The following is a 24147-nucleotide window of genomic DNA, read 5'->3' on the forward strand; positions in this document are numbered from 1 at the left end:
GATAACCACACTTATATGTTAAATAAATGTTGGGCTTCCATACTTGTAATTGATATTGTCTTGGGAGATATCATATACTGAAGTCACTTTTCCAACATTCTACATTGCAGGACTGAAGGTGATGTAGTCCCTGATGAAATTTTATCCAGTGAAAAACCTGAGGTTGTAACAGTACGCACAAGCATTAACACCCTTACAGGTAATTACTTTAATCATATGTTTTCCATCATTTTTATGTGTTGTAATAAATGTTTAAAGGATCAGATCAGTTTGTGCATTCCAATGTTTTTTTTCATTCTTGCCAAAACATTTCAAGGATTTGTTTCCTCACAACCTTGTGTATATCTATATTGATAGAGATAGATAGATAGATAGATAGATAGATAGATAGATAGATAGATATATAGATAGATAGATAGATAGATAGATAGATAGATAGATAGATAGATAGATAGATAGATAGATAGATAGATAGATAGATAGATAGATAGATAGATAGATAGATAGATAGATAGATAGATAGATAGATAGATAGATAGATAGATAGATAGATAGATAGATAGATAGATAGATAGATAGATAGATAGATAGATAGATAGATAGATAGATAGATAGATAGATAGATAGATAGATAGATAGATAGATAGATAGATAGATAGATAGATAGATAGATAGATAGATAGATAGATAGATAGAACAAAATAGCCCAAGTCCTGTCATTTTATATTAGCCTTGGATAGAGGAACAATAGCATTATTAACCTTTTTAAGGTTTTTATTGTTGTCTGCTCTTCCTTTTCTTTTTTTTTTTTATTGTCACCAAAGGCATGAATACAGAGAGGTGTTGATTTATTAAAGCCAAATAGGCTGTTCTGTGGATTAAAGTGATATTAAAGCAAAGTTTTTTTATGTGTGTTTTAAAATAAAAAATGTTTTAATTAGAAGCTCTGTGGAATGAAAGTGAAAAGTCTATTTGCCTTTAGTAAATCAAACCCACAGACTACAATAAGAAATGCCTTCTTTTTAGCAGAGCGTGGAAAGCTTTAAAAGCCTATGCAGTTCCTACTACTGTCTGTGTTCCCATTCGGATTACCTCTCACTTTCCTAACTTAAAGTGGATGTAAAACCCTCACATATACCCAGTGAAGTGAACAGCCTCAGATGATACACAGAGATAAAACAAATCTCACCACATTTGCTTTATTTGTATATCTGATGTCTTCAGCTTTCTGCACTGTTTAGAAAGGGAACATCGTGTTTTTCTTCCTGTTTCAGCACTGGGTATGGAGTCTTGGCATACACTGTGTGACAGCTGATTGAAAGAAAGGCACACACTCACCCCTTCACATAGGCAGAGGAAGTAAAAAACATGCAGAGCTGTGCTGTGAACAGACCAGCTCACTGCTAATCTATCTCTATGCACCCACCCAACACAAGTTTCCAGCTGCTTTTATCTCTAGTGTCTGAAAACTTATCAGAAATGATCATGCTGATAACAGAGGAACAGAGAAAAGACACAGGACTTAGGGCTTTGGAGAGAGATAAGGAAACACTACAGATATATGTACCCAGGTCAGATTTCATTAATGGGTTTACATCCACTTTAAGACACCCTTTGCATCATGGTGTATTCGATTGTAAGTTGTGTCTGCGTATTTATTATTTTTGTGACTTGTGAATTGTGAGAAAAAAAAAAAGTGAGGAGAGAACATCAGACAGTAATAAAATCAGAGGTTATAGTATTTTCACATTCTATACATATAACTACAATTAAACAATGATTTAGTTGTAAAGTCAGAAGTTTTTTTTAAATCTTAATGCATTCGATCAATTAGGATAAAAAAACCTGTGTGAAGCAGCCTCCCCAGCTACTCCGAATACTTACCTGAGCCCTATCTATTTCCAGTGATGTCCACGAGGCCTTTCAGGACTCTCTCTCCCAATTGGCTGAGACACAGCCAGGGCATCATTGGCTCTCGTGTCTGCCATTCAAAGTCAGTAAGCCAATCAGGAGAGAGAGGAAGTGGGGACGAACGGCAGCTCCATGTCTGAATGGATACATGGAGCTGCAGCTCAGCTCGGGTACCCCCATAGCAAGCTGTTTGTTGTGGGAGCACTCAACAGGAGGGAAGGGCTAGGAAAGCCAAAGAGGGACCCAAGAAGAGGGGGATCCAGGCTGCTCTGTGCAAAACCAACTGCACAGCGGAGGTAAGTATAACATGTTTATTATTTTATTTTTAAAAACAAGATTTTACAATAACTTTAAGGTATCATCACTAATGGGCCTTATAACAGGATAATAAATTAAATACTAAATGTTTGACCTTTCATGTATGAAAATTATCCTTTTGCTGATGGTTAATATTGCGACTTTTTCTTCAAGATGTCACCTTAACTCCAGAAACCACAACAATGCAGAGGACTGAGCTTCAAGTGTATGATGTAACAGAAAACAGTGTACGCCTGAGCTGGACCAGTTCTGATTCCCTGAAAGCACGCATCTATGAACTTAGCGTCATATCGCTAGCAGACCAAAGTCTAGTCCTTAAGCAGAATGTCACAGGCACTGAAAGACTCATTGGAGGACTGGCAAGTGGACAGATGTACCAAGTCACCATTACTGGGCAGCACAAGAGCCTTGGCCTGGTAACTTACCAAGCAACATTCGCCACTAGTAAGTTTCTGTATTCATCTTCTTTGTGGAAAAAATCTAAAAATGTGTCTGCCCTGTGGTAAGGTGGCCACTGTCACAAACAAGCAGTATACCCAACTTATAAAAGTGATGTAAAAAATATGTGTAGCGCCAAAAGTAAAGTGAACAAAAGTCCTTAGTAAGAATAATAATTGTAGTCCTCCATAACAGGAACAGAAAAACCTAATAAGAAAGCCCAGAGAAGCAGTAGAGACTCATTTAAAAGTCCAGTGCAGCAATGAAATGAAGCAAAACATCTTGAAGTGAACATATAATTTCAAATTCAGTGCTCAGAGGGCAGCCATCGCATCCCAGTTAAGTAAACACTTATCAGAAATGATGGCTGCCATTACAGAAGCATGCATGCGTTTAGATGGTGTATCTGTCATCCAGTAAAGGATGTACCCAGTAACCCGTCCAGCGACACTTCTCTTCAGGGGTTATGCTATGATAAATGAAGCTCACCAGGAGCTAGAATTAATCCTCATAGTATAGTATTTTTATTCTGGATGCATGTACACATAAAAAAACAATAAAAGTACATATGAAGCTGCTGCCGACCCGGAATCAAGCAGCGTCATGACATCAGCACTAGAATCTCCCCCCCCCCCCCCCCCACCTTATTTTTGAAAATGTGTAACAGACAGAAAATCGGAATATAACAAAGATTGTTAAATCATCAATGAAACATAATGAGGTTGGATTGGAAATACGGAATGAGGTTTTAAGCAGGATGACTTAAGAAATAAAAATTTGAACCTATGGTAGTTTTAAAGTGTATGTAAATGCAATGTTTCCCCACTTTTAGATTTAGATGTAGAGTAGGGAAGATTGTGACATCTATTTCCTCATACACTTAGTTCCCCTTATAGCCATTGTGGACAGCATCCACGGTAAAGGACCGCTCTCTGCAATATCATTGCACAGAGCTTCTATGTCTAACATCTTTTTTTATTTTAACAAAAAAAAAATCCTTTAACCACTTGCCAACCGCATACTATATATATATACGACGGCTGGGAGTGGCTCTCCCAGGCAAACACCCAGGCTGGGTACGTCATTTGCCTGGGAGGAGCTAGGGGGCGAGCGCGCCGTCAGCGGCGTGCTCCCGCCCCCGATCGTCAGTGGGGAAGCTGGTGCCTGTGTCAGGTGGCTCCGATTGCCGCCTGACACCCGTGATCGCTCCCCTCGGAGAAAGAAGGACGGTCGGCTGTTGTAAACCGTAGACCGTCCTTCTCCCTGGGATGATAACAGAGCTCATGTGATCCTGCTATATAGGATTACATGTCTCTGATCATTTCAGAAGCTCAACCCCCATACAGTTAGAATCACTCCCCTAGGGTCACATTTAACCCCTTGATCACCTATACTGTTAACCCCTTCCCTGCCAGTGTAATTATTACAGTAACAGTGCATATTTTTAGCACTGATTACTGTAGTAATGTCACTGGTACCCCCAAAAGTGTCGAAAATGTCAGTTTCTATCCACCGCAATTTTGAAGTCCCGCAAAAAAATGCAGATCACCGCCATAACTAGTAAAAAAAAAAAAACAATAAAAATGACATAAATCTTTCCCGTAGTTAGTAGACGCGATAACTTTTGCGCAAACCAATCAAAATACGCTTATTGCCTTTTTTTTGTTACCAAAAATATGTAGCAGAAAACAAATTGGCATAAAATGTTAAAAAACTTTCCATTTAAAATCTGTTTTTTTTTGGGAATGTTATATAGCAGAATGTGAAGAAAATGTTTTTCAAAATTGTCGCACTTTTTTGTTTATAGCGCAAAAAATAAAAATCACACAGGTGATCAAATACCACCAAAAGAAAGCTCTATTTTTGGGAAAAAAAGGACGTCAATTTTATTTGGGTACAGCGTCGCACGCCCGCGCAATTGTCCATTAAAATAGCAGTTCTGAATCGCAAAATAGGGCTTGGTCATTAAGGGGGCAAATCCTTCCGGTCTTCCCATACATTATGCTTCTGTTCTAGAATGACACCTGGAACATTTTAGAGGAAATTCAAACAGATACAATGAAATAATATGTTATATTAAATTGACAGCAGAAAAACATAGAACATTTTAAAAATATATACATTTTTTTAAAAAAAGATAGACTTTTCCGTGCCACACACAGACACACACAACAAGTTTTAATATGACTTGTGTCTTCTCTACAGGTGAATCCCAACCCAAGCCTGAAGTTTTGGTGCCAAAAGTTGTGCCAGAGGATGTAGTGTCAGAGGTTGTGGTGCCAGAGGTTATAGTGCCAGAGGTTGTGATGAGCTCTGACACAGCAGTGACCACAGAACCACTGAACAGCCCTGAAATAGGTAAGTGTGGGGAAATAGGCTAAAAAATGCTATAAACATGGGAGCTAAGCTTGTTATATGGCAGCAAATTATTGAATGAAAGAAATAAACAACACTTCAACTTTCATAGAAGACCTCATGGCTCAACTAATAGCCAAAAGGAACATACTGTATACTGCTGTAATTTTGGTGTTGAAGGCATTCAGCTGTCAGTCTATGAAGTATGTGGCTACAGAGAATTTTAAATTGTAAAAAAAAAATGTTTTTCTTGTCTTAGGGAAAGTACCTTCCTTTTGTGAGACGATCCGCATCAAGACTAATGTTTAATATAATGCTAAAGAGAACAGAACATTTTAATGCCAAGAGCAAACAGATTTTGGTGCTGGACTACTAGTTTTCAGCAACAATAGTTTTGGTACATTTGTTAAAACGTTTGGAAAAGATTATGAGTATAGTTAGGGTTAGGCTTAAGAGGTTCATTTTAAGGGATTGCTTTAGGCTACTTGGGTGGTATGGAGCTAAATGTAAAGAAATATTACTGCCAGCCCCTCTGCTCTATCAATCTATCCTACACTGTGTACATGTTTGTATAAAAGGAGGCTCATTACCTGACAACAGTATCATGGATAAGCAGCCATGATTACCATGGTCAGCACACTAAGGGCGGCACAAGAACAGGCAGGATCAACCAGGTTTTTTACAGCTTAGAGAGGGACAGATTACACAGCATAAGCACTATGCTGTTTAACCTGCTATAAGCGAACATGTTTTTTTTTTTGGGTTACAACCTCTTTAAGTGTTAGGATTAGAATAAAGTATTGCCACAGGCAATAGTATTTTTTATTTGTTTCAGATAGAGTGGTGAAAGGATAGAACACCATTTATGTTGGTATTGCTTTTTTCCCCATTACAGAGATTCACTCTCTCTAATTGCCCTGATCACTATTGAAGTCGAGGGTAAATCCAAAATGTTGAGTTGCCACCAGAAAAGGAGTGGAATGAAAATTATTAAATGGGAGCACTTGTTACCCTGCCAATGGTCTAAGAGGGGAATTCCCATACATTGGGAAATATCCTTTCACTACATGCTTGTAGACAAGAGAAGACTGCAAATAAACAAGTAAAACTTATGTAGGAGGATTTGTTTCATCTCTGTATATCATCTGAGGTTATTCACTTCACTGCGTATATGTGAGGGTTTACAACCACTTTAATTTAGGTATTACAGAAAGGGTTAAGCTTTCTAGGTTAGGCAAAGGTTTGGATTTAGTGTTAGGGTATGTGTTAAGGCATAATATTTTAGGCATAGGTGAATAATTCAAATTAAGGGGTCCTCTTATAAATACATTGCTGTGTGAATGTCCCAAGCATTTACACAGCCATCACAACAAGTAAACATTCCCTAATATTTTTATTTCCTGTAAATGTCAGCTCCATCCAGTGGTCTTAATGCATAATTTTCCTGATACTGTACCTTATAAAGTCATTTCAGGTACAGTAAATACTGAATTATGGCCATTAGATAGTGCTGACAATCATAGCAAGTTAACATATAAGGCAAATTACAGAGACTATAACTAACAGCTGTAAAGTGCTTGAGACATTCCCACCACAATTTGTGCACAAATAGACCCCTAAGTGTTAGGGGGTTAAATTCTAAAGGTGCTAAGGGTAAAGGTAGGGAGGTTAATTGTTAGAGTTAGTTGCAAGTCAGTGGTATGCTCTTTTATTGAAAATTGTATAAAAATGTGGCTCCTATTTCTACCAAGCCAAAAGTTAAAGTGGTTGTAACCTTAAAAAAAAACAAAAAACTAAGATTCTGTTCCTTTAAGGCATTCTCTATAGCACTGTTCTTGTCCTGTGTAATTTTTATTTTCCTATCTTGTAATATACCTGGTTGATCCTGCCAGTTCCTGTGTCCCCCTATCTGTGCTGACCATGGTAATCATGGCTGCTGATCCATGATTACTGTGGTCAGTTTACGCGCCTCCGTCATACCGCTGCTCTGCAGTGACAGTCTCTCTCCTCTCCCCCTCCCCCCACTAAAATGCATAATGCAGCAAATATACATGTATTCCATCCGCTTTATGCTGCCATTAACAATAGTGTATATGTTTTTTTTTTTAATGAAAAGGCAAAATACCTTTTCCCACACCACAGCTGTGTGGACACATGATCCCCCTGTGCTGGCCGGCTGACATCACAGGGGAATCTCAGCCCTTCCCACTTCTCTCCATAGATCTGGGAAGACGACCGGAGGGGGATCACGTAACCGCACCACTGCAATGTGAGAAAAGTTTTTTAGCCTTTTGATTTAAAAAACACTTACACTATTGTTGGTGGCAGCATGCTCTGGAGGGGAAAATGTAAAGTCACATAGGGGTGTATTTAATAAAACTGGAGAGGGCAAAATGTGTTCCAATTCAGCTTGTTTAATTAAGCTTTAACAATAAAACCTGGAAGTTCCCCTGCAGAATTGTGACTCCCTCTCTAGCTTAAGTAAACAAACCACACTGTGGCTTTACAAACACTTTAATTTACCGTTATTAAATTTTTTCTTGGTCCAGCCCTTTAAAAATAATTGCACTGGCATTAATAAAAAAAATCTTTTATATGCACTAAAAGCAATTTCTAAATTTTCTGAATCTTCTATACATCACTGTGAACGTGTTCAAACCTGACTAGGGGTGAACACAAGCTTAACAAGCACCAAAAAACTGGTTTACTGACTTATTTGTTTTTGTTAAATAATACATGCAAATTCAAAGAAAAATCTGTATTTCCTTCTGAATAGGTTCTCAGCTTGTTCTGCATCTCACTTGGACAACCAGTGATTAATACTTCAGCAAAGGCCACTATTTAAAATGAAGTCTTGAGTCACTGGGTTTGACTTACTAAAACTGGAGAGTGCAAAATCTGGTGCAGCTCTGCATAGTCGCCAATCAGCTTCTAACTTCAGCTTGATCTATAAAGCTTTGACAAAAAAAACTGGAAGCTGATTGGTTTCTAGGCAGAGCTGCACCAGATTTTGCACTCTCTAGATTTAGTAAATCAACCCCAGTGATTTTGTTGCTATCCTATAGAAACATTTGCGATTAGATAGATGTTACTAATCTTTAAAAACATACTCATTGTAGTTCACAAGTAGTAAACATTTCAGAAATTAGGCTTAAAAGTAGTTATATAGTCAAATGTGGATGTTAAGATTGTTTAGGTTTCTAAAAAAATGTCTTTTTGGTTATAAAGTCTCTGTTTCAACATTTACCCAACAGTGTCAATTCCATCAGCTGTTCTAATAAGAATGTTAGATTTTAAAAACACTATGAACACAGTTTTACACAGCCAGTCATATAAATCACACATGTTCAGATGAAATATACTTATGCTTCTATATATATCATGTTATAAAAGTACAATGTGTAGTTATTGGGGGGTGAGGTATTGAAAATGTTTACTTTGCACAGTGAACGTTAAATAGATTTACGAGATAAAGCAAAGTTGGATTTGTTTCAATCATCCAGGGATGTACTGTATATGAAAAAATCCTGATTTTTATTTTCCATTCACATAATTTGGATATTCAAAGTGAACTCAAGCTTTACTTTAATAACCTCAGTGAACATTCACTTTGCTAAGTAAACACTTTATATTTTGAAATAAACAACCCACCTAATTTTAGTATGTAGAAAAATGTGCCTAAAATTTAGTGTGAAGATTACATTCAAGAATATTTTATTGTAGCAAAAACGCATTAAGCATACATTGGAATAACTTGCTTTGGCTGTACTATAATGCTCATTACTTGACTTGGAAGTACAGCTATGGTCTAGTTTTACATGACTGCAGATTATAATATATCTCAGTAAATGCTGAAAGTAAAATACAATTCATATTGACACTCAGAGCTCTTTGAATAGTTTGATTAATAAGAAGTCCAAAAGGTCAACATTTTTTAGTTCTCGCTCGAATATTAACAGGACAAAAGGACCATGGTCAACCTTCAGGTATGCCCAGTGTCCATCTGTTCACCTTGTAACTCTAGACACTCTTTGAAATTCCACTTTAACAGATCCTTGTGAACTAGATCTGGACATGGGCACCCAATGCAAGGAGAATGAGGTTAAGTGGTTCTTTGACAAGACAAACGAGATTTGCACCCAGATTTGGTATGGTGGGTGTGGTGGCAATGCAAATAGATTTGACACAGAAGCTGAATGCATCAGTAGGTGTCAAAAGACATGTAAGTATCAGACTCAGGGCAACTGATCTACTGTTCATTCCTCTTTCAAAATAACGGTTTTAATTTCTGAAAACACTTTCCTTCCAACAGGCTTTATATCTTACAGCAACTTCAGACACAATGAAGGATTCCATCTTTTTCTTTCACTATAATCTTGTTTGTTCTGCATGAAAGCATGAAAGACATTCATCGCCATAACCCGTCAGCCATCTTCATCAACAGGGCAAGACATAAAATTCATAGTACAAAATCACAACTTTAAATTGCTTTCAGGCAGAAGGCTGCACTAATTCAAAGGGTAATCCATTGCTTTTTTAGGACTTCCCATCTGTTTCTGCTGCAGCATCAAGTAACTACGGCTATAAATAATATTTTGTTCCTCTTTGATGTTACTCTAAAATCCCAAGAAAATGTGAAAGCTGAATCCAAAAAGTGATGGTATATATATATAATGATTCCAATGTTCATTCAATCCATTTAGTTTCTTCTGATCCCAACTATCTCATAATTATTAAGGATGGATCCACAATATATCACTATATGAAACAGTGAAAGGTCACTCAGCTAATAATTAATATTTCTGTTTTTTTAGAAGATAATGGAGAGTTAAGCCACTTGACAAAATATCCCCATTATAAACGGGTCTTACCCTTCCTTAACCTCGGGGTTAGATTTTAGAGCCAAAAGCGGTAACCCCGAGCCACACTCGGGGTTACCGCTTTTGGAAGATCACTGGATGCTGGAAGAGGTTTTACTTACCTTTTCTCCGGGATCCAGCGAAGAATGCGGGCGGTATGCGGCGGCGGAGCTTCCTCCCGATCGTCTGTGAGCCCCGGCTTCCGTCTCCGGCGACGTGACGTCCGCCGGGGGGTGGAACCGGCGGCAAATTCAAATGTAAAAACACACCAAACACACTGATACCATTCAAAATAAAATAAAATCACATTACATTGCCCCCCAGTGCCCTTTCCTGCAGTTTTACTGTACTTTTTATGTAAATATATGTGTATATATATATATATATATATATACAGTATATATATATATATATATATATATATACGTATATACATATATACATATATATATATATATATATATATATATATACGTATATATATATATATATATATATATATATATACACGTATATATATATATATATACACACACGTATATATATATATACGTAATTCTTGTGAATGAGCAGCCCAAACCAACTGTATACATTATATATATATATATATATATATATATATATATATATATATACGTATATATATATATATATATAATATATGTATACATACATATATATATATATAATATATATATAATAAATGTATACAGTTGGTTTGGGCTGCTCATTCACAAGAATTACATGCAAAATAATGGTACCGCTTTCAGCACCTAAAATCCAAAAGAATCATACCGCCAGGGAGGTTAAAGTGGATGTAAATACCCACATATACCCAGTGAAGTGAACAGTCGCAGATGATACACAGAGATATGATAAATCTCCCTACATAAAATTTACATGTATATCTGCTGTCTTCAGCTTTCTATATTCTTTAGAATGTGCACATTGTGTTACAAATTTTGTTTCCTCATTCGGCAGTGGAAGGGGAGTCTAGGCATACATTGTGTGTGAGCTGATTGGAGGAAAGGCACACCCCCCCCCCCCCATCTACATAGGCAGAGGAATGAAGCAAATAGCAGATCTACAGTGGGTACGGAAAGTATTCAGACCCCCTTACATTTTTCACTCTTTGTTATATTGCAGCCATTTGCTAAAATCATTTAGGTTCATTCTTCTTCCTCATGAATGTACACATAGCACCCCATACTGACAGAAAAACACAGAATTGTTGACATTGTTGCAGATTTATTAAAAAAGAAAAACTGAAATATCACATGGTCCTAAGTATTCAGACCCTTTGCTCAGTATTTAGTAGAAGCCCCCTTTTGATCTAATACAGCCAGGAGTGTTTTTGGGAAAGATGCAACAAGTCTTTCACACCTGGATTTGGGGATCCTCTGCCATTCCTCCTTGCAGATCCTCTCCAGTTCTGTCAGGTTGGATGGTAAACGTTGGTGGACAGCCATTTTTAGGTCTCTCCAGAGATGCTCAATTGGGTTTAAGTCAGGGCTCTGGCTGGGCCATTCAAGAACAGTCACGGAGTTGTTGTGAAGCCACTCTTTCGTTATTTTAGCTGTGAGCTTAGGGTCATTGTCTTGTTGGAAGGTAAACCTTCGGCCCAGTCTGAGGTCCAGAGCACTCTGGAGAAGGTTTTTGTCCAGGATATCCCTGTACTTGGCCGCATTCATCTTTCCCTCGATTGCAACCAGTCATCCTGTCCCTGCAGCTGAAAAACACCCCCACAGCATGATGCTGCCACCACCATGCTTCACTGTTGGGACTGTATTGGACAGGTGATGAGCAGTGCCTGGTTTTCTCCACACATACCGCTTAGAATTAAGGCCAAAAAGTTCTATTTTGGTCTCATCAGACCAGAGAATCTTATTTCTCACCATCTTGGAGTCCTTCAGGTGTTTTTTAGCAAACTCCATGCGGGCTTTCATGTGTCTTACACTGAGGAGAGGCTTCCGTCGGGCCACTCTGCCATAAAGCCCCGACTGGTGGAGGGCTGCAGTGATGGTTGACTTTCTACAACTTTCTCCCATCTCCTGACTGCATCTCTGGAGCTCAGCCACAGTGATCTTTGGGTTCTTCTTTACCTCTCTCACCAAGGCTCTTCTCCCCCGATAGCTCAGTTTGGCCAGACAGCCAGCTCTAGGAAGGGTTCTGGTCGTCCCAAACGTCTTCCATTTGAGCATTATGGAGGCCACTGTGCTCTTAGGAACCTTAAGTGCAGCAGAAATCTTTTTGTAACCTTGGCCAGATCTGTGCCTTGCCACAATTCTGTCTCTGAGCTCTTCAGGCAGTTCCTTTGACCTCATGATTCTCATTTGCTCTGACATGCATTGTGATCTGGAAGGTCTTATATAGACAGGTGTGTGGCTTTCCTAATCAAGTCCAATCAGTATAATCAAACACAGCTGGACTCAAATGAAGGTGTAGAACCATCTCAAGGATGATCAGAAGAAATGGAAAGCACCTGAGTTAAATATATGAGTGTCACAGCAAAGGGTCTGAATACTTAGGACCATGTGATATTTCAGTTTTTCTTTTTTAATAAATCTGCAACAATGTCAACAATTCTGTGTTTTTCTGTCAGTATGGGGTGCTATGTGTACATTCATGAGGAAGAAGAATAAACTTAAATGATTTTAGCAAATGGCTGCAATATAACAAAGAGTGAAAAATTTAAGGGGGTCTGAATACTTTCCGTACCCACTGTATTTTAAATAGACAAGCTCTCTGCTTATCTGTCTCTAAGTCCCTTCCCCAACACAAATTTTCAGCTGCTTTTATGCTTTTATCTTCTGTGTCGGAGAACTTGTCAGAAGTTATCATGCTGATAACAGAGGAATGTAGCAGCAGAAAGACACAGGACTTAGGTCTTTGGAGAGAGATAGGTAAACAATACAGATACTGTATATGTGTCCAGGTCAGATTTAATCAATGGGGTTAACATCCACTTTAAGGAATTTAGATCAAATATGCAGACTGTAACGGGATGACCTAGAACACGCAGTGTGCGCAGAAACACCCAAAAGTCTCAGATGAACAGGAACAGACTCAGAAGCTTTGTCAAAAAGATCTCGTAAGAGGCCAGGGACTGATTTAGTCCACCAAGTCCACCTATAACTGAAATATCACGTATGGGTCAACTTATTTTCAAATATTACTTTTTTGGCCATTTTATTTAACTTTAGTTTTACTACACTTTTTTTATCTATACATTTTTATTGAAAGTTTTCTTAAGCAAACAATAAGGTAATAACAATCATTCCAAGACAATAATAGTCGTAAGTGTCATGGTAGTTTCAATAAAGAACGATAACCCCTGTTGGGGTTATGAGTATTTACATGACATTACCCCAACAGGGTAATGTCCATCGTTCAGAAGTATACATTAGATTAACAAATAACGTCAAACTTATTATGGGAAAGTATCTTAATTGGTAGAAGAATCCTCATCAAAATTAAAGCAAAGATGAAAAAGTTGTTTAGAAGCTTTGGGATGAGAGATCCATATTTGCCATATTCATTTAAATCTATTAAGTTTGTAATTTTTTTATGCCATATGCCAGCATGAGTTCAAAGTTACCCTGCGTATTCAATCTATATATAACTTTGGATAGTTTTAGTACACTTTAAGCTTTTGGTAGCCTGATTCTTTTCAAATAATCTGTCAGCAGTAGAATAATGCTTGTACACTGTATACAGCAATTCACTAATTATATTAATTTAAAATTAGAGATACTAACAACCTCTTTGAAAATCCTTATACCCTTAATATAAAACCACATACCCTTAATATAAAACCATATACCCTGATTGGTTTGTAAATGGGATAACCTCCAAATATAGCACAGAACATGTCTGGATAAGACAGAGCCTTTGGAGTCAAGCTGCACATGCTCAGTTTGGTGTGTATTGCTAGAGATTTTTTTTTTCTTGGGAGAGTGCATGTGATCAGCACAGGGCCAATCAGCACTGTCCAGACAGAGGGTCAGGGATCCTGGATTCTGATATGACAGCTCAGTGCAGTATGAAAACTGCTCCTACAAGCTTTACCAGGAACTGATAGAAGTCACAAGACTGCTATTTATTGCTGATGAGAAAAGGTATTTAGCAGTTTATATTTACTAAAATAATTGCATCTCCAAGTTCTGTGTACTGTCGGAGACCAGATATAGTGAATGCAGGGTATTTAGTTTAGTAACACTTTATCTCTTCTTCTGAACAGACATAATAATGTCATTTCAGACAAACCCCAATAATAGGTACAGGAATGTGCACATCTTTCACAGGGCTCCTCACAGTGCAATAAAGAGTCCTCAAGTCCATATGAAAGACAATTCCAATGAATAGGACTGATGGATGGATGAAGGATGCCTTGCACCTCTGCAGCTTCTGTGACAGTAAGGATCCACTTACACTGCAAGAAGAAAACACAAACAGGGTGCTGGATAGGATTAATCAAACACCATTTATTTAGGGCAGCACATTTGCAAGTTAAAATCTTTACAGTCAGCCTGATTAGGTGGGTAGACCAGCAACACCACTGGTCTACCTGCCTAACTGACCTGCATTGGTGCTATACCCATCACCGCTGCTGCATGGTCAGCTGCTATCTGTGACTGTCCTTGCTGCTGGTTGGCTTTCTGCTCGTTTCCCAGGCTGACTATAAAGATTTTAACCTGTAAATGTGCTGCATTTAATAAATGGTGTTTGTATGATTTTATTAACCCCAGCACCCTGTTTGTGCTTTCTTCTTGCCATGATGTGATTCCAGGCTTGCAAGCCTTAGTGACCAGTCATTTGTGTATTAGGCCTCATGTACACTGCTGCTGATAAAAGGACATTTAGGAGCAGTTGGGCATTTTTTTTTCAGCAGCCCCTGAACCCTCCTCTATGTTATCTTATCTGTCCATGTACACTGAGTCGTTTATAGTCATTTAGAGGCAAGTTTGAGTTTAGTGGCCTTTTTTTTAAAGCAAAAAATACGTTCAGACGGAAGTTTATTGGCTTTTAAAACACCAAATGCTTGTAAAAGCGTGCAAATGCATCTAATTGCGGTAACGCGCGTTTATAAGCATTTCATTTATAGGTGTTTTTAATGGGGATACATTTCTGACCATTTTACAATGTAAAAACGCTTCTGAACGCAAACGCTGCTAAACACGCATAAATGCGGCATGTAAACGCAGCAAAACGGACATTTTTGACCGTCGGTTACTAGCTGTCAAGCTCCAGCGTTCAGGAGAGGTTTTCAAATGTCCTGTGTACATGAAGCCTTAGTGTTCATGGTCTCAGTCCAACTAAGCTCGCAAGCAGAGTTTATTTAGAACAACATATTCCCTACCAAGAATGACTTGTATTCAATAAGTATCCCAAAATACTTTAACATTGTTTCCCCTATATAAATTGTCATATTTTATTGCAGTATAATAATAGGGCCTCATGTATGGCCCCCTACAGCACCAAGGGGTGATGTATAATATTCAGTAAATGTAATGCTACATAAAGCTATATGGGACTATATATAGTCCCATATAGCTTTATATACTATATATACTATGGGATTCGTTGGAGAATGGGGACATGCTTCAAAAGACAGTCATAGACTCAAGACCTGTTAAAGTGTCTGTTAGGAATCACGTTACAGCTGCTGTAAAAATTACTGCTTCAACCCTCAAGTGCTCCCTACTGCCCTGTAAAAAATACTAATGGTGAATTTGGCATTTTGCTCCCCAAGATCCATTCTAAAAAGTTCTAAGTTCTAAAAAGTCTGAGAAAAAAGGAAAAGGAAGGAAGTGTGAAAAAAAATAAACACAACCTATCTAACCAATCATCCAACTGTAAAAAATGTTTTTCCTTCACATGTAAGCAACTATTTAAGGGAAACCCACACTGCTACCTGCAAGGGCCCCCAAGACCAACATGACACACGCCAAAGGGCCTCATGTGGCCCCCCAGACCTCAGATTGGGTACAAGGAATGCAGAACCTTGCAGGCTTATTCAACTCACAAACATACTCCATTTGCTTGTAGTAACTAATACATCTTTGCTTCCACTTCCAAGGTTACTTGTATAACAGCAAGTCTTTTGTTTTGCTTTGCTAATCACTCATTTCTTTCTAGAATAGTAGACGCAGGTCATTTGTGGCCCTCATCATTTTCTGAACCTTCTTCAAGTGAATCTTCATCACAGGAGCTCAATCACTATTCCATATTGCTCTTTTTCCAAGTTAATTGCAAGTTTACCATTTAATTAAATAAAACTATTCTCTTTTTCTTAGTGGTTGAGAAATCCATGCATCTACCATCGTTGGAAACAAAAACATTTGCAGGTAATTACACCAGACGCCCAGTCAGGAGACAAATGATCAGGCGCAGAAGGATTCACCCAGACAAAGCTCATCTTTATCAAAAGAGGACTTCTGTGAATTAAAGATGCCTTTTGATTTTTAAGGCATCAGACAACTACCACTTCAAGATTCAACCTCTTGCACTTGTATGGGCATTGCTGAAACATCCCTAGACATTGTAGATCCTTAGTTTAGCCCAGATAAACACGCAGTTTATCATTCCGAAGTGAAAACAGTTAGGGGTTTAAATATGAGAAATGTGTTAATAAAAAACATTGCTGCCAAAGAAGCCAACCAGAAACCGTATTTAAACTTCAACTCAGAAAGGCAATTCGAATTTAATTACTGACCAAAAAGAAATATTCTAGTATATTTTCATATAGAGGCCCCTTAGAGAGATATTGGGTTTAATTTACTAAAGGAAGAATAGACTGTTAGCCAAATAATGTTTTCTGAGCTTAATTGTTTATTTTTCCTTGCACATAATTGGGTATTCAAAGTGAATACAGGTTTATCTTTTTTTGCTAACATTCGCTATGCACTGTGAATTTTAGTAAAACAACCACATAGTCCTGGCTGAGCTATAGGGATATGGAACTATAAAGGGAAGTGTGGTGTACAGCATTGGTATGTGAATTAGAACAGCTTTTAAAGAAAACAAAAGAGTTGTAATTTAACATTCTTCAGTTGGTAAAAGTAAGTTATCGCTTATTTCACATGTGCTAAGTCTATTGAATGGACACTGTGAAGCTACGGTAATTTCTGATGTTATAAAGCAGGTCTTAGTTTATCTTTAATTTCCTTTTATTATTATTATTATTTTTATTTTTTTTTTTGGATTGAGTGAAATGATTTGTTACACACTGTAAATAAGTACAATACTTTGAAAAAGACCATGAAGCAATTGAGAAGGTTATGCTCATTTCTGAGGATTGTTTTCACTATCTCTTGAAAAGGTTAATTGTAAACCAGTATTCATATAGTTAGGCTTACTGGGGGGGGGGGGGGGTTATTGGGGAATTGTTACTTCAAATTTGTTCTTCATCCCAAGAATGTATTCCCAAGTCATGGAAAATGTTTTAGCAAGCAAAGCACACATGTGAGTCCACAGCTTGTTTCTAAAATATTTTATTAAAATGATTCATGGATCTGTTTTTGCTTTTCATTTGTAATACAGTCCCAAACAGATGCAAACTTAATAAAAAAATAAACTAAAGCACATGTGAGTGTACACTACTTGGGACACATGAACTTTTGCATGAGGAAGAGGTAATGACAAAGCCAGCATCTTGGTACAGGGAGCTTGTTTCATATGGAGCAGGCCAAGTACATCAGGTGACACACATTGTGAAATAGTGCTAATGCCCAGGAAAATGTCTTGTCCATTTTCCACTGTATTTGTTGTAGCTAAATTATGTTTTTTGGCTATCACTTAAACTAAAAACATAAAGACATTTGTTGAAACAGGATTGGTTATTTTCTTCTTCTTATTATTTTTCTTATTTCTGATTATTTAAACATTTCTGTGTGTATAAATTTATATACATATATATATATATATATATATATATATATATATATATATATATATTATATATATATATATATATATATATATATATACTATCTTGCCAAAAGTATTCGGATGCCAGCCTTTACACACACAAACTTTAACAGCATCCCAGTCTTAGTCCGTAGGATTCAATCTTGAGTTGGCCAACCCCTTGCAGCTATAACAGTTTCAACTCTTCTGGGAAGGCTGTCCACAAAGTTTAGGAGTGTGTCTATGGAAATGTTTGACCAAACTTCCAGAAGCGCATTTGTGAGGTCAAGCACTGATGTTGGACGAGATGGCAGTCTCCGCTTTAATTCCTCCCAAAGGTGTTTTTTATCAGGTTGAGGTCAGGACTTTGTGCAGGCGAGTCAAGTTCCTCCACTCCGGAAAACAACAGGAAAGCGCTCTAAGTGCAGACTGCTTTATTAGCCATATGTAAAAATTAAAAGCAGCAACTCACAAAACTCACAAAACAACCAGTTGTAATTAGGCTGTTATAGTATGGGATGAAAGATTCCTCTGGATGGTGCCGTCTTTCGACGTGTCATGCAGTGTCAGTGAAGAACTGTCGGTAGCAAAAGGGGGTGTCTGAGGAGGTCTGAGGAAAGAGCGTACATGTCCGACCTGGACATGGCGCATGCTCAGAAACGCGTTGTGCGCCCATCCGCTTCCGGGTGACACTGCCGTGGCTTCCATCCCACTCCCGCCGTGATGCTCTGTCAGAGGACCCGGACAGCTCTAGGAGAAATCCGACACATACCCTCCTGCTACCGACGGTTCTTCCACGACATTGCATAACACGTCGAAAGACGGCACCATCCAGAGGAATCCTTCATCCCATACTATAACAGCCTAATTACACCTGGTTTTGTGAGTTGCTGCTTTTTGTTTTTACATATGGTTAATAAAGCAGTCTGCAATTAGAGCGCTTTCCTGTTGTTTTCCTATTTGTTCCAGATCTCTCCAGATTTCTCTCCTCACTCCTGAGTTAAGCTGCTTGTTGCTGCGTGACTTTTTTACTCATTGGACCCCTTTCACTTTTGGACTGTTATAGACATTTCATTCCAATACTATGTGGATGGACTGTAGCGCTTACACGTCTGTTTTTTCAAGTTCCTCCACTCCAAACTCGCTCATCCATGTCTTTAGGGACCTTGCTTTTTCGTCCAACATCAGTGCTTGACCTCATAAATTCGCTTCTTGAAGAATGGTCAAAAATTCCCATAGACACACTTCTAAACCTTGTGTACAGCCTTTCCGGAAGAATTGAAGCTGTTACAGCTGCAAAGGGTGGGCCAACTCAATATTGAACCCTACGGACTAAAACTGGGATGCCATTAAAGTTCATGTGCGTGTAAAGGCAGGCATCCCAATACTTTTGACAATATAGCATATATATTATTATTATTATATAGGATTTACATAGCGCCGACAGGTTACGCAGCGCTTTTACAGCTTGAGGGTAGACAGTACAAGTACTTGAATACAGTAGGATTCAGAGGGCCCTGCTCGTTAGAGCTTACAATATATATATACTTTTGATATGAACTATACATTAGGACAATGGCATAACATCTGGGCTTACTTGTTAGCAAAGAATCATGGAATATGCCAAAGGCTTTCACCCTCCTTTTTTCTGCCATTTACTTCACTATATACAGAGTCTGAGCTACTGGGCACAATGTCATTAGTTTCAACCAAAGACACATTTTGCACCAAATTTTGCACCAAATTTTGCACTCTCCAGTTTTAGTAAATCAACCCCACTGAGTGGGGTTTATTTAATAAGGCAAAGTGCGATATGCTTAGTGCAAAAACCAATAGGTATCCAAATTATCTGTGACCCATTTGATTATGTCAAACTCATACCTGACTCAAGTTAGGGTTATTGAACTTTGCATACCATTGCACTCTTTACTGCTTGTACCAAGCAACAGGATCTTTAGTTAATATTTATCAGAACAAATTAATTAGCAATGTAAAAGGAACAGGAGTTTCAGTTAGCATTGTTGGTACTTATTTATTTGATACATCTTAATCATTGCCTTGCATTGTCTTTTTCTCCTGCATTGTAGTATACGTTTCTTCCTATATCTAAATATATATACAGTATACATACTGTATATATTTTATATTTGTTGTGTGTGTGTCTTCATATATATATATATATATATATATATATATATATATATATATATATATATATATATATATATATATGTATTTTATTGTTGTCATTGACCATTATGTATGATGTGTCTTTGTTTTCGGTTTTGGCATTGTTTTTCGTCTTCATCATATGTGATTGTGCTTCTCTGATTGTGCTTCAGCTTTGTTATAGGAGATTTTGCTTCCCTGATAATAGTTTTGTATCCTAGTTCTGCTTTGCTATATGTAATTGTGCCTTTCCTTAAAAAAACATTCTTTACCTACAGCTTCAGTGAGCCAACTTATCTGTAATGATAATTGTCCCCTGTCATACAGGTTGACGCTTCCTGTAGAAATCATCTCTGCAGGGATACCCCAACCTGTTTCCTAACTTCCAGTGCTACAGGGGTCAATAGCTTTGGGTTTTCTGTGAAGCTGCTGTGAAAAAGTTCCAGATGAGAATCCACCCCTTGCACCTTCCATCACCATTGAGAAACATTTTATCTTTAATTTTCCTGTCTGTAATATGATCGATGAATGGAGGAATGGATCAATTGACTCATCAGACTCTTCCCCATTCACAAATCATTTTCCAGGCAGTGAAAGCAATAAAATAACTTTTCTCAGTGAAGGAGGAGAGAGGATGGTCATCTAGAAGTTTTTCATAACAGCTTCAAGCAGACCTGAAATTATTAACCCCAGCAGCACTGGAAGTTAAGAGACAGGAAGAGGACAGGGCATCCCTGCTTAGAAGATTACTACACGTTCTAGCTGACTTAATGAGATGGGACAATTTTCATTAGAGATTGCCCCACAGATAGCATCCCACGTGGTAAGTTAGCTCACTACTTAGCTATAGAATTTATTTTTTGGCTAAACTTAAACCTCCTTTAATATTCATACCATGATCATACACATACTAAGGGCAAATTGGGAAGGCAATGAACCTACCAATATGTTTTAGATTGTGAGATGACATTGGAACAATCAACCAGCCCAGACACAGGGAGAACCTACTAACTTTATACAGATAGTATCCCAGGTGGTATTACCACTCAGGACTGAAAAGTGCAAGGCAAGAGTGCTAACCACTTAGTAATTTTGTGCTCTTGATTTCCAGTACTGAGATGAAGTGATATTAACTTCAATACATATGCAATTCAGCTTTATGAAGCTTAACAAATATTGATGATTTTTTTTATAAATTTAGTATATTACAGTATATGTACCTGGGCCTCTTTCAGTTCAAACCTGGAACCCCTTTGGTGCAACTTTAGCATGTAGTTTTACTGATTAATAATTTTAAAAGCATAAAAATGTAACAGTCAAGTACAAATCTCTGTGCAACTCTGCTCATAAGCCAGGGACAGTATTTAGGGATGTACAGTCTTTTCTGCTTGCTTCCCATTTTTTGGAACATTCTTGCTGCATTGCTATTGGTAGAACTGTAGCCCTTCTTAGGACATTGTATTCGGGAAAAGTTATTTTAAATGACTTTCCACAATCATGGTGCACCCTAATACACCATTAATACATGTTTTCATTTATTAACCATAAAAATACACCTTTCTGTATCATATGCTACACCTTAATCATTCTAGGACCTGAACATCTTTTGCAGGCACCCACTATTCAAGATAGGTTCTGCTAAATACATGATAGCCAGCTCTTGAATTTAAAAAAGTAAATGTTATGAATAAATAATTCATAGAAAAATAAATATAAGTATGGACCCTTGTAATTAGGCACATGCATTTTTAGTACAGCTCTGTAGGTATTTGGGTACCCGGATACTTTTTCTGTCCTGGTTGGTGTACAGAGATGCATAAATGGAAATGCATAAAACTTTTATGTTGTACAAGGTAACATGCAGTAGATTATAGAAGAGAATGTAAGGCTTGCTAAATTTCTCGTCCATCATGTGTTCCATCAGTGGTACATCAATTATTATCATGTAAAGCTCTGGAGTATGCAAAAAGTATCTCTGGAGTTCATTTACACATATAAACTGCGGGACAGAAAACATTGCAATTTAAATCTTACACTTAATTACAGCTGATCCATTTATGTCCTTTTTTTGTAAGTCAGTCTAGTTGGCTTTTTACCATTTGGAATATTTGGTGAGACTCAGTAGGAAAAGATATCATAAAAATAGAACATCAAAACTAGGGTTCAGAAGAAACTGAAATGGGGATACTAGTCCCCTATAAATACCACAAGTGCACAAATTTACCACTTGGGGTCCTAAGGTGCAGTGCCCATAACCATAGAGTAAACAAATTCAGGGACTAAAAAAGTTCTCAAAAGAGTAGTTACCGTCTAGGGACCAAAAGGTTTAACAGTTTATTGATAATAGTACATAAACGAATGTACAGTATTACAGTATACTCAAATCTCTGAACTATTTTCAAATAAACTGTTAAAGTTAAACCACTTGGTCTCTAGTAAGTAACTACTGTTTTGAAACCTTTTTAGTCTCTGAATTTTTTACTATTTTGGTAGGAAAAGATCCAGATTTATTTTCTGGTTCTGTTTATTCAAGCTTACTTCCTTTTGGCTGTCAGGCACAGAAAAAAACTCCACAGAATGTGTTTATTACACAACCCAACCAATAAACTGTAGAAAATATATTTCAGAAAGTGATGGTTTGAAATAATAAACAATCCATTTTTATTGGGAAAAGCACAATATCTAAAACACTGATTGAAAAAAAAATAAAATAAAATGATCGTGAACAGTTCCATTTAGCAATTCATATAGTCATGCACATCATGCTGCAGTACAAGTACAGCCAAAAAAATAAACTTTTTCATTTAGATAGAGGGGAAGATTTGGACCCCCTGTCAAATATTAAATGCTGTATCCACATTCGCTTGATTTGCGTACACTTCTTGTGGGAAGTCTATTTGGTGGAGATGCAGACAGCATCAACGCATAGAATAATGGGTCAAGAGTTTTCTAGGGGTTCCCTGAGCTGTGACTGATAGACAACCCCCCTCCCAATCTGATGGTGCCTAGTTTGAGAGCCAGCTCCACTTGGCAGACGCAGCAGCATTATGCCAATGATCTTTTTAATTGCCTTTAAGGGGGACATTCTGATCACCACTGTAAGAAGGTAATTGTTCCCACTGGCCTCCAATGTAAGGGGCATTCCTCTCACTGACTCCTAATAAAGTAGTTTTAGTGGGGGTTCCCTGCAGTTTGAAAATTATTTCAAGGGTTCTTCTGTTATAAAAAAAAGGTTGAGAGAGGCTGGGTTAGACCTTCTGTCAGGTTTTTATACTGTTACTGTCTTCTTGTCCGAATGACACCAGTCCCACTCAATTCTTCACCTAGTGTCAACTGAACACAAAGCATGGAATAATGTTCCACTGGGGTCACACACGGCAATCACAGCTAACAACAATTCTATTTTTTTCCACATCAAAGCTATGAAAACTCTTAGGCTTTATTTGGCCTTGTATAAAAATAATTTGTGCCTAGACTGCAAAATGAAAAGCCAAACAGCTGCTTTCCTTTGAACTTTCCTTTGAACTTACAACAACGTTGTGAACAACTAATATTACTACATGAACATATACAACAACACTACACACAGGATAGTGTTTAACTGCCTAAGGGCTCTTTCACACGGGCGATCCGATCAGATCCGCCTGTCAGTTTTTTAGGCCAATCTGATCGGATCCTCTGTGCAGCTCTATGGGGCAGCGGATGTCAGCTGAGACACCTCCGCTGACACCCGCTGCCATCCGTATCCGATCCTATCCGTGAAATCTGTACGGATGGAAACCATATTTTTCCATCCGTTCAGGGATCGGATCAGATCGGATGAGAGCGGACAGACGGTCCACTCTCATCTGATCCCCCATAGAGAGTAGCGTGGCTCTGACACCTCCCTCTCCGCACTGCAAGCGGAGACGGAGCTGTCATCCTCCGGCTCAGCAGGGATCGGCAGATCGATCCCCGCTGAGTAGCACGGATCCGCCTACGGAGGCGGACCGTGTGAAAGAGCCCTAAAGGAATAACATAAAGGGTAAATTATAGTATGTTAGGTTTTTTAAAATGTGACTAGCTTAATGTACATTTTATTAACACATCCTAATATTTGATCATGGAGGCTAAAAAAATTATAATTACATATGCAGGCTGTGTATCCTGCTTATTAGTGCAGCACAATGCTTGTGCCTTTTTGTTCGTT

At 37.9% G+C, this 24147-nt stretch overlaps 1 protein-coding gene across 1 annotated transcript in view; it reads left to right on the forward strand.

Annotated features, from left to right (window-relative positions):
* The window catches only part of COL6A3 (collagen type VI alpha 3 chain), a 130821-nt gene that overhangs the window by 96779 nt on the left and 9895 nt on the right, over positions 1-24147 (forward strand). Inside the window, exons 40-44 of the mRNA XM_082262044.1 lie at positions 111-199; positions 2383-2673; positions 4873-5025; positions 9074-9244; positions 16178-16228. Coding sequence (XP_082118170.1) covers positions 111-199; positions 2383-2673; positions 4873-5025; positions 9074-9244; positions 16178-16228 — 755 coding nt within the window. The remainder of the gene's footprint in view (positions 1-110; positions 200-2382; positions 2674-4872; positions 5026-9073; positions 9245-16177; positions 16229-24147) is intronic.

The sequence above is a fragment of the Pelophylax lessonae genome (assembly GCF_965119305.1).
Source record: "Pelophylax lessonae genome assembly, chromosome: 6".
In the NCBI taxonomy this organism is placed as follows: domain Eukaryota; kingdom Metazoa; phylum Chordata; class Amphibia; order Anura; family Ranidae; genus Pelophylax; species Pelophylax lessonae.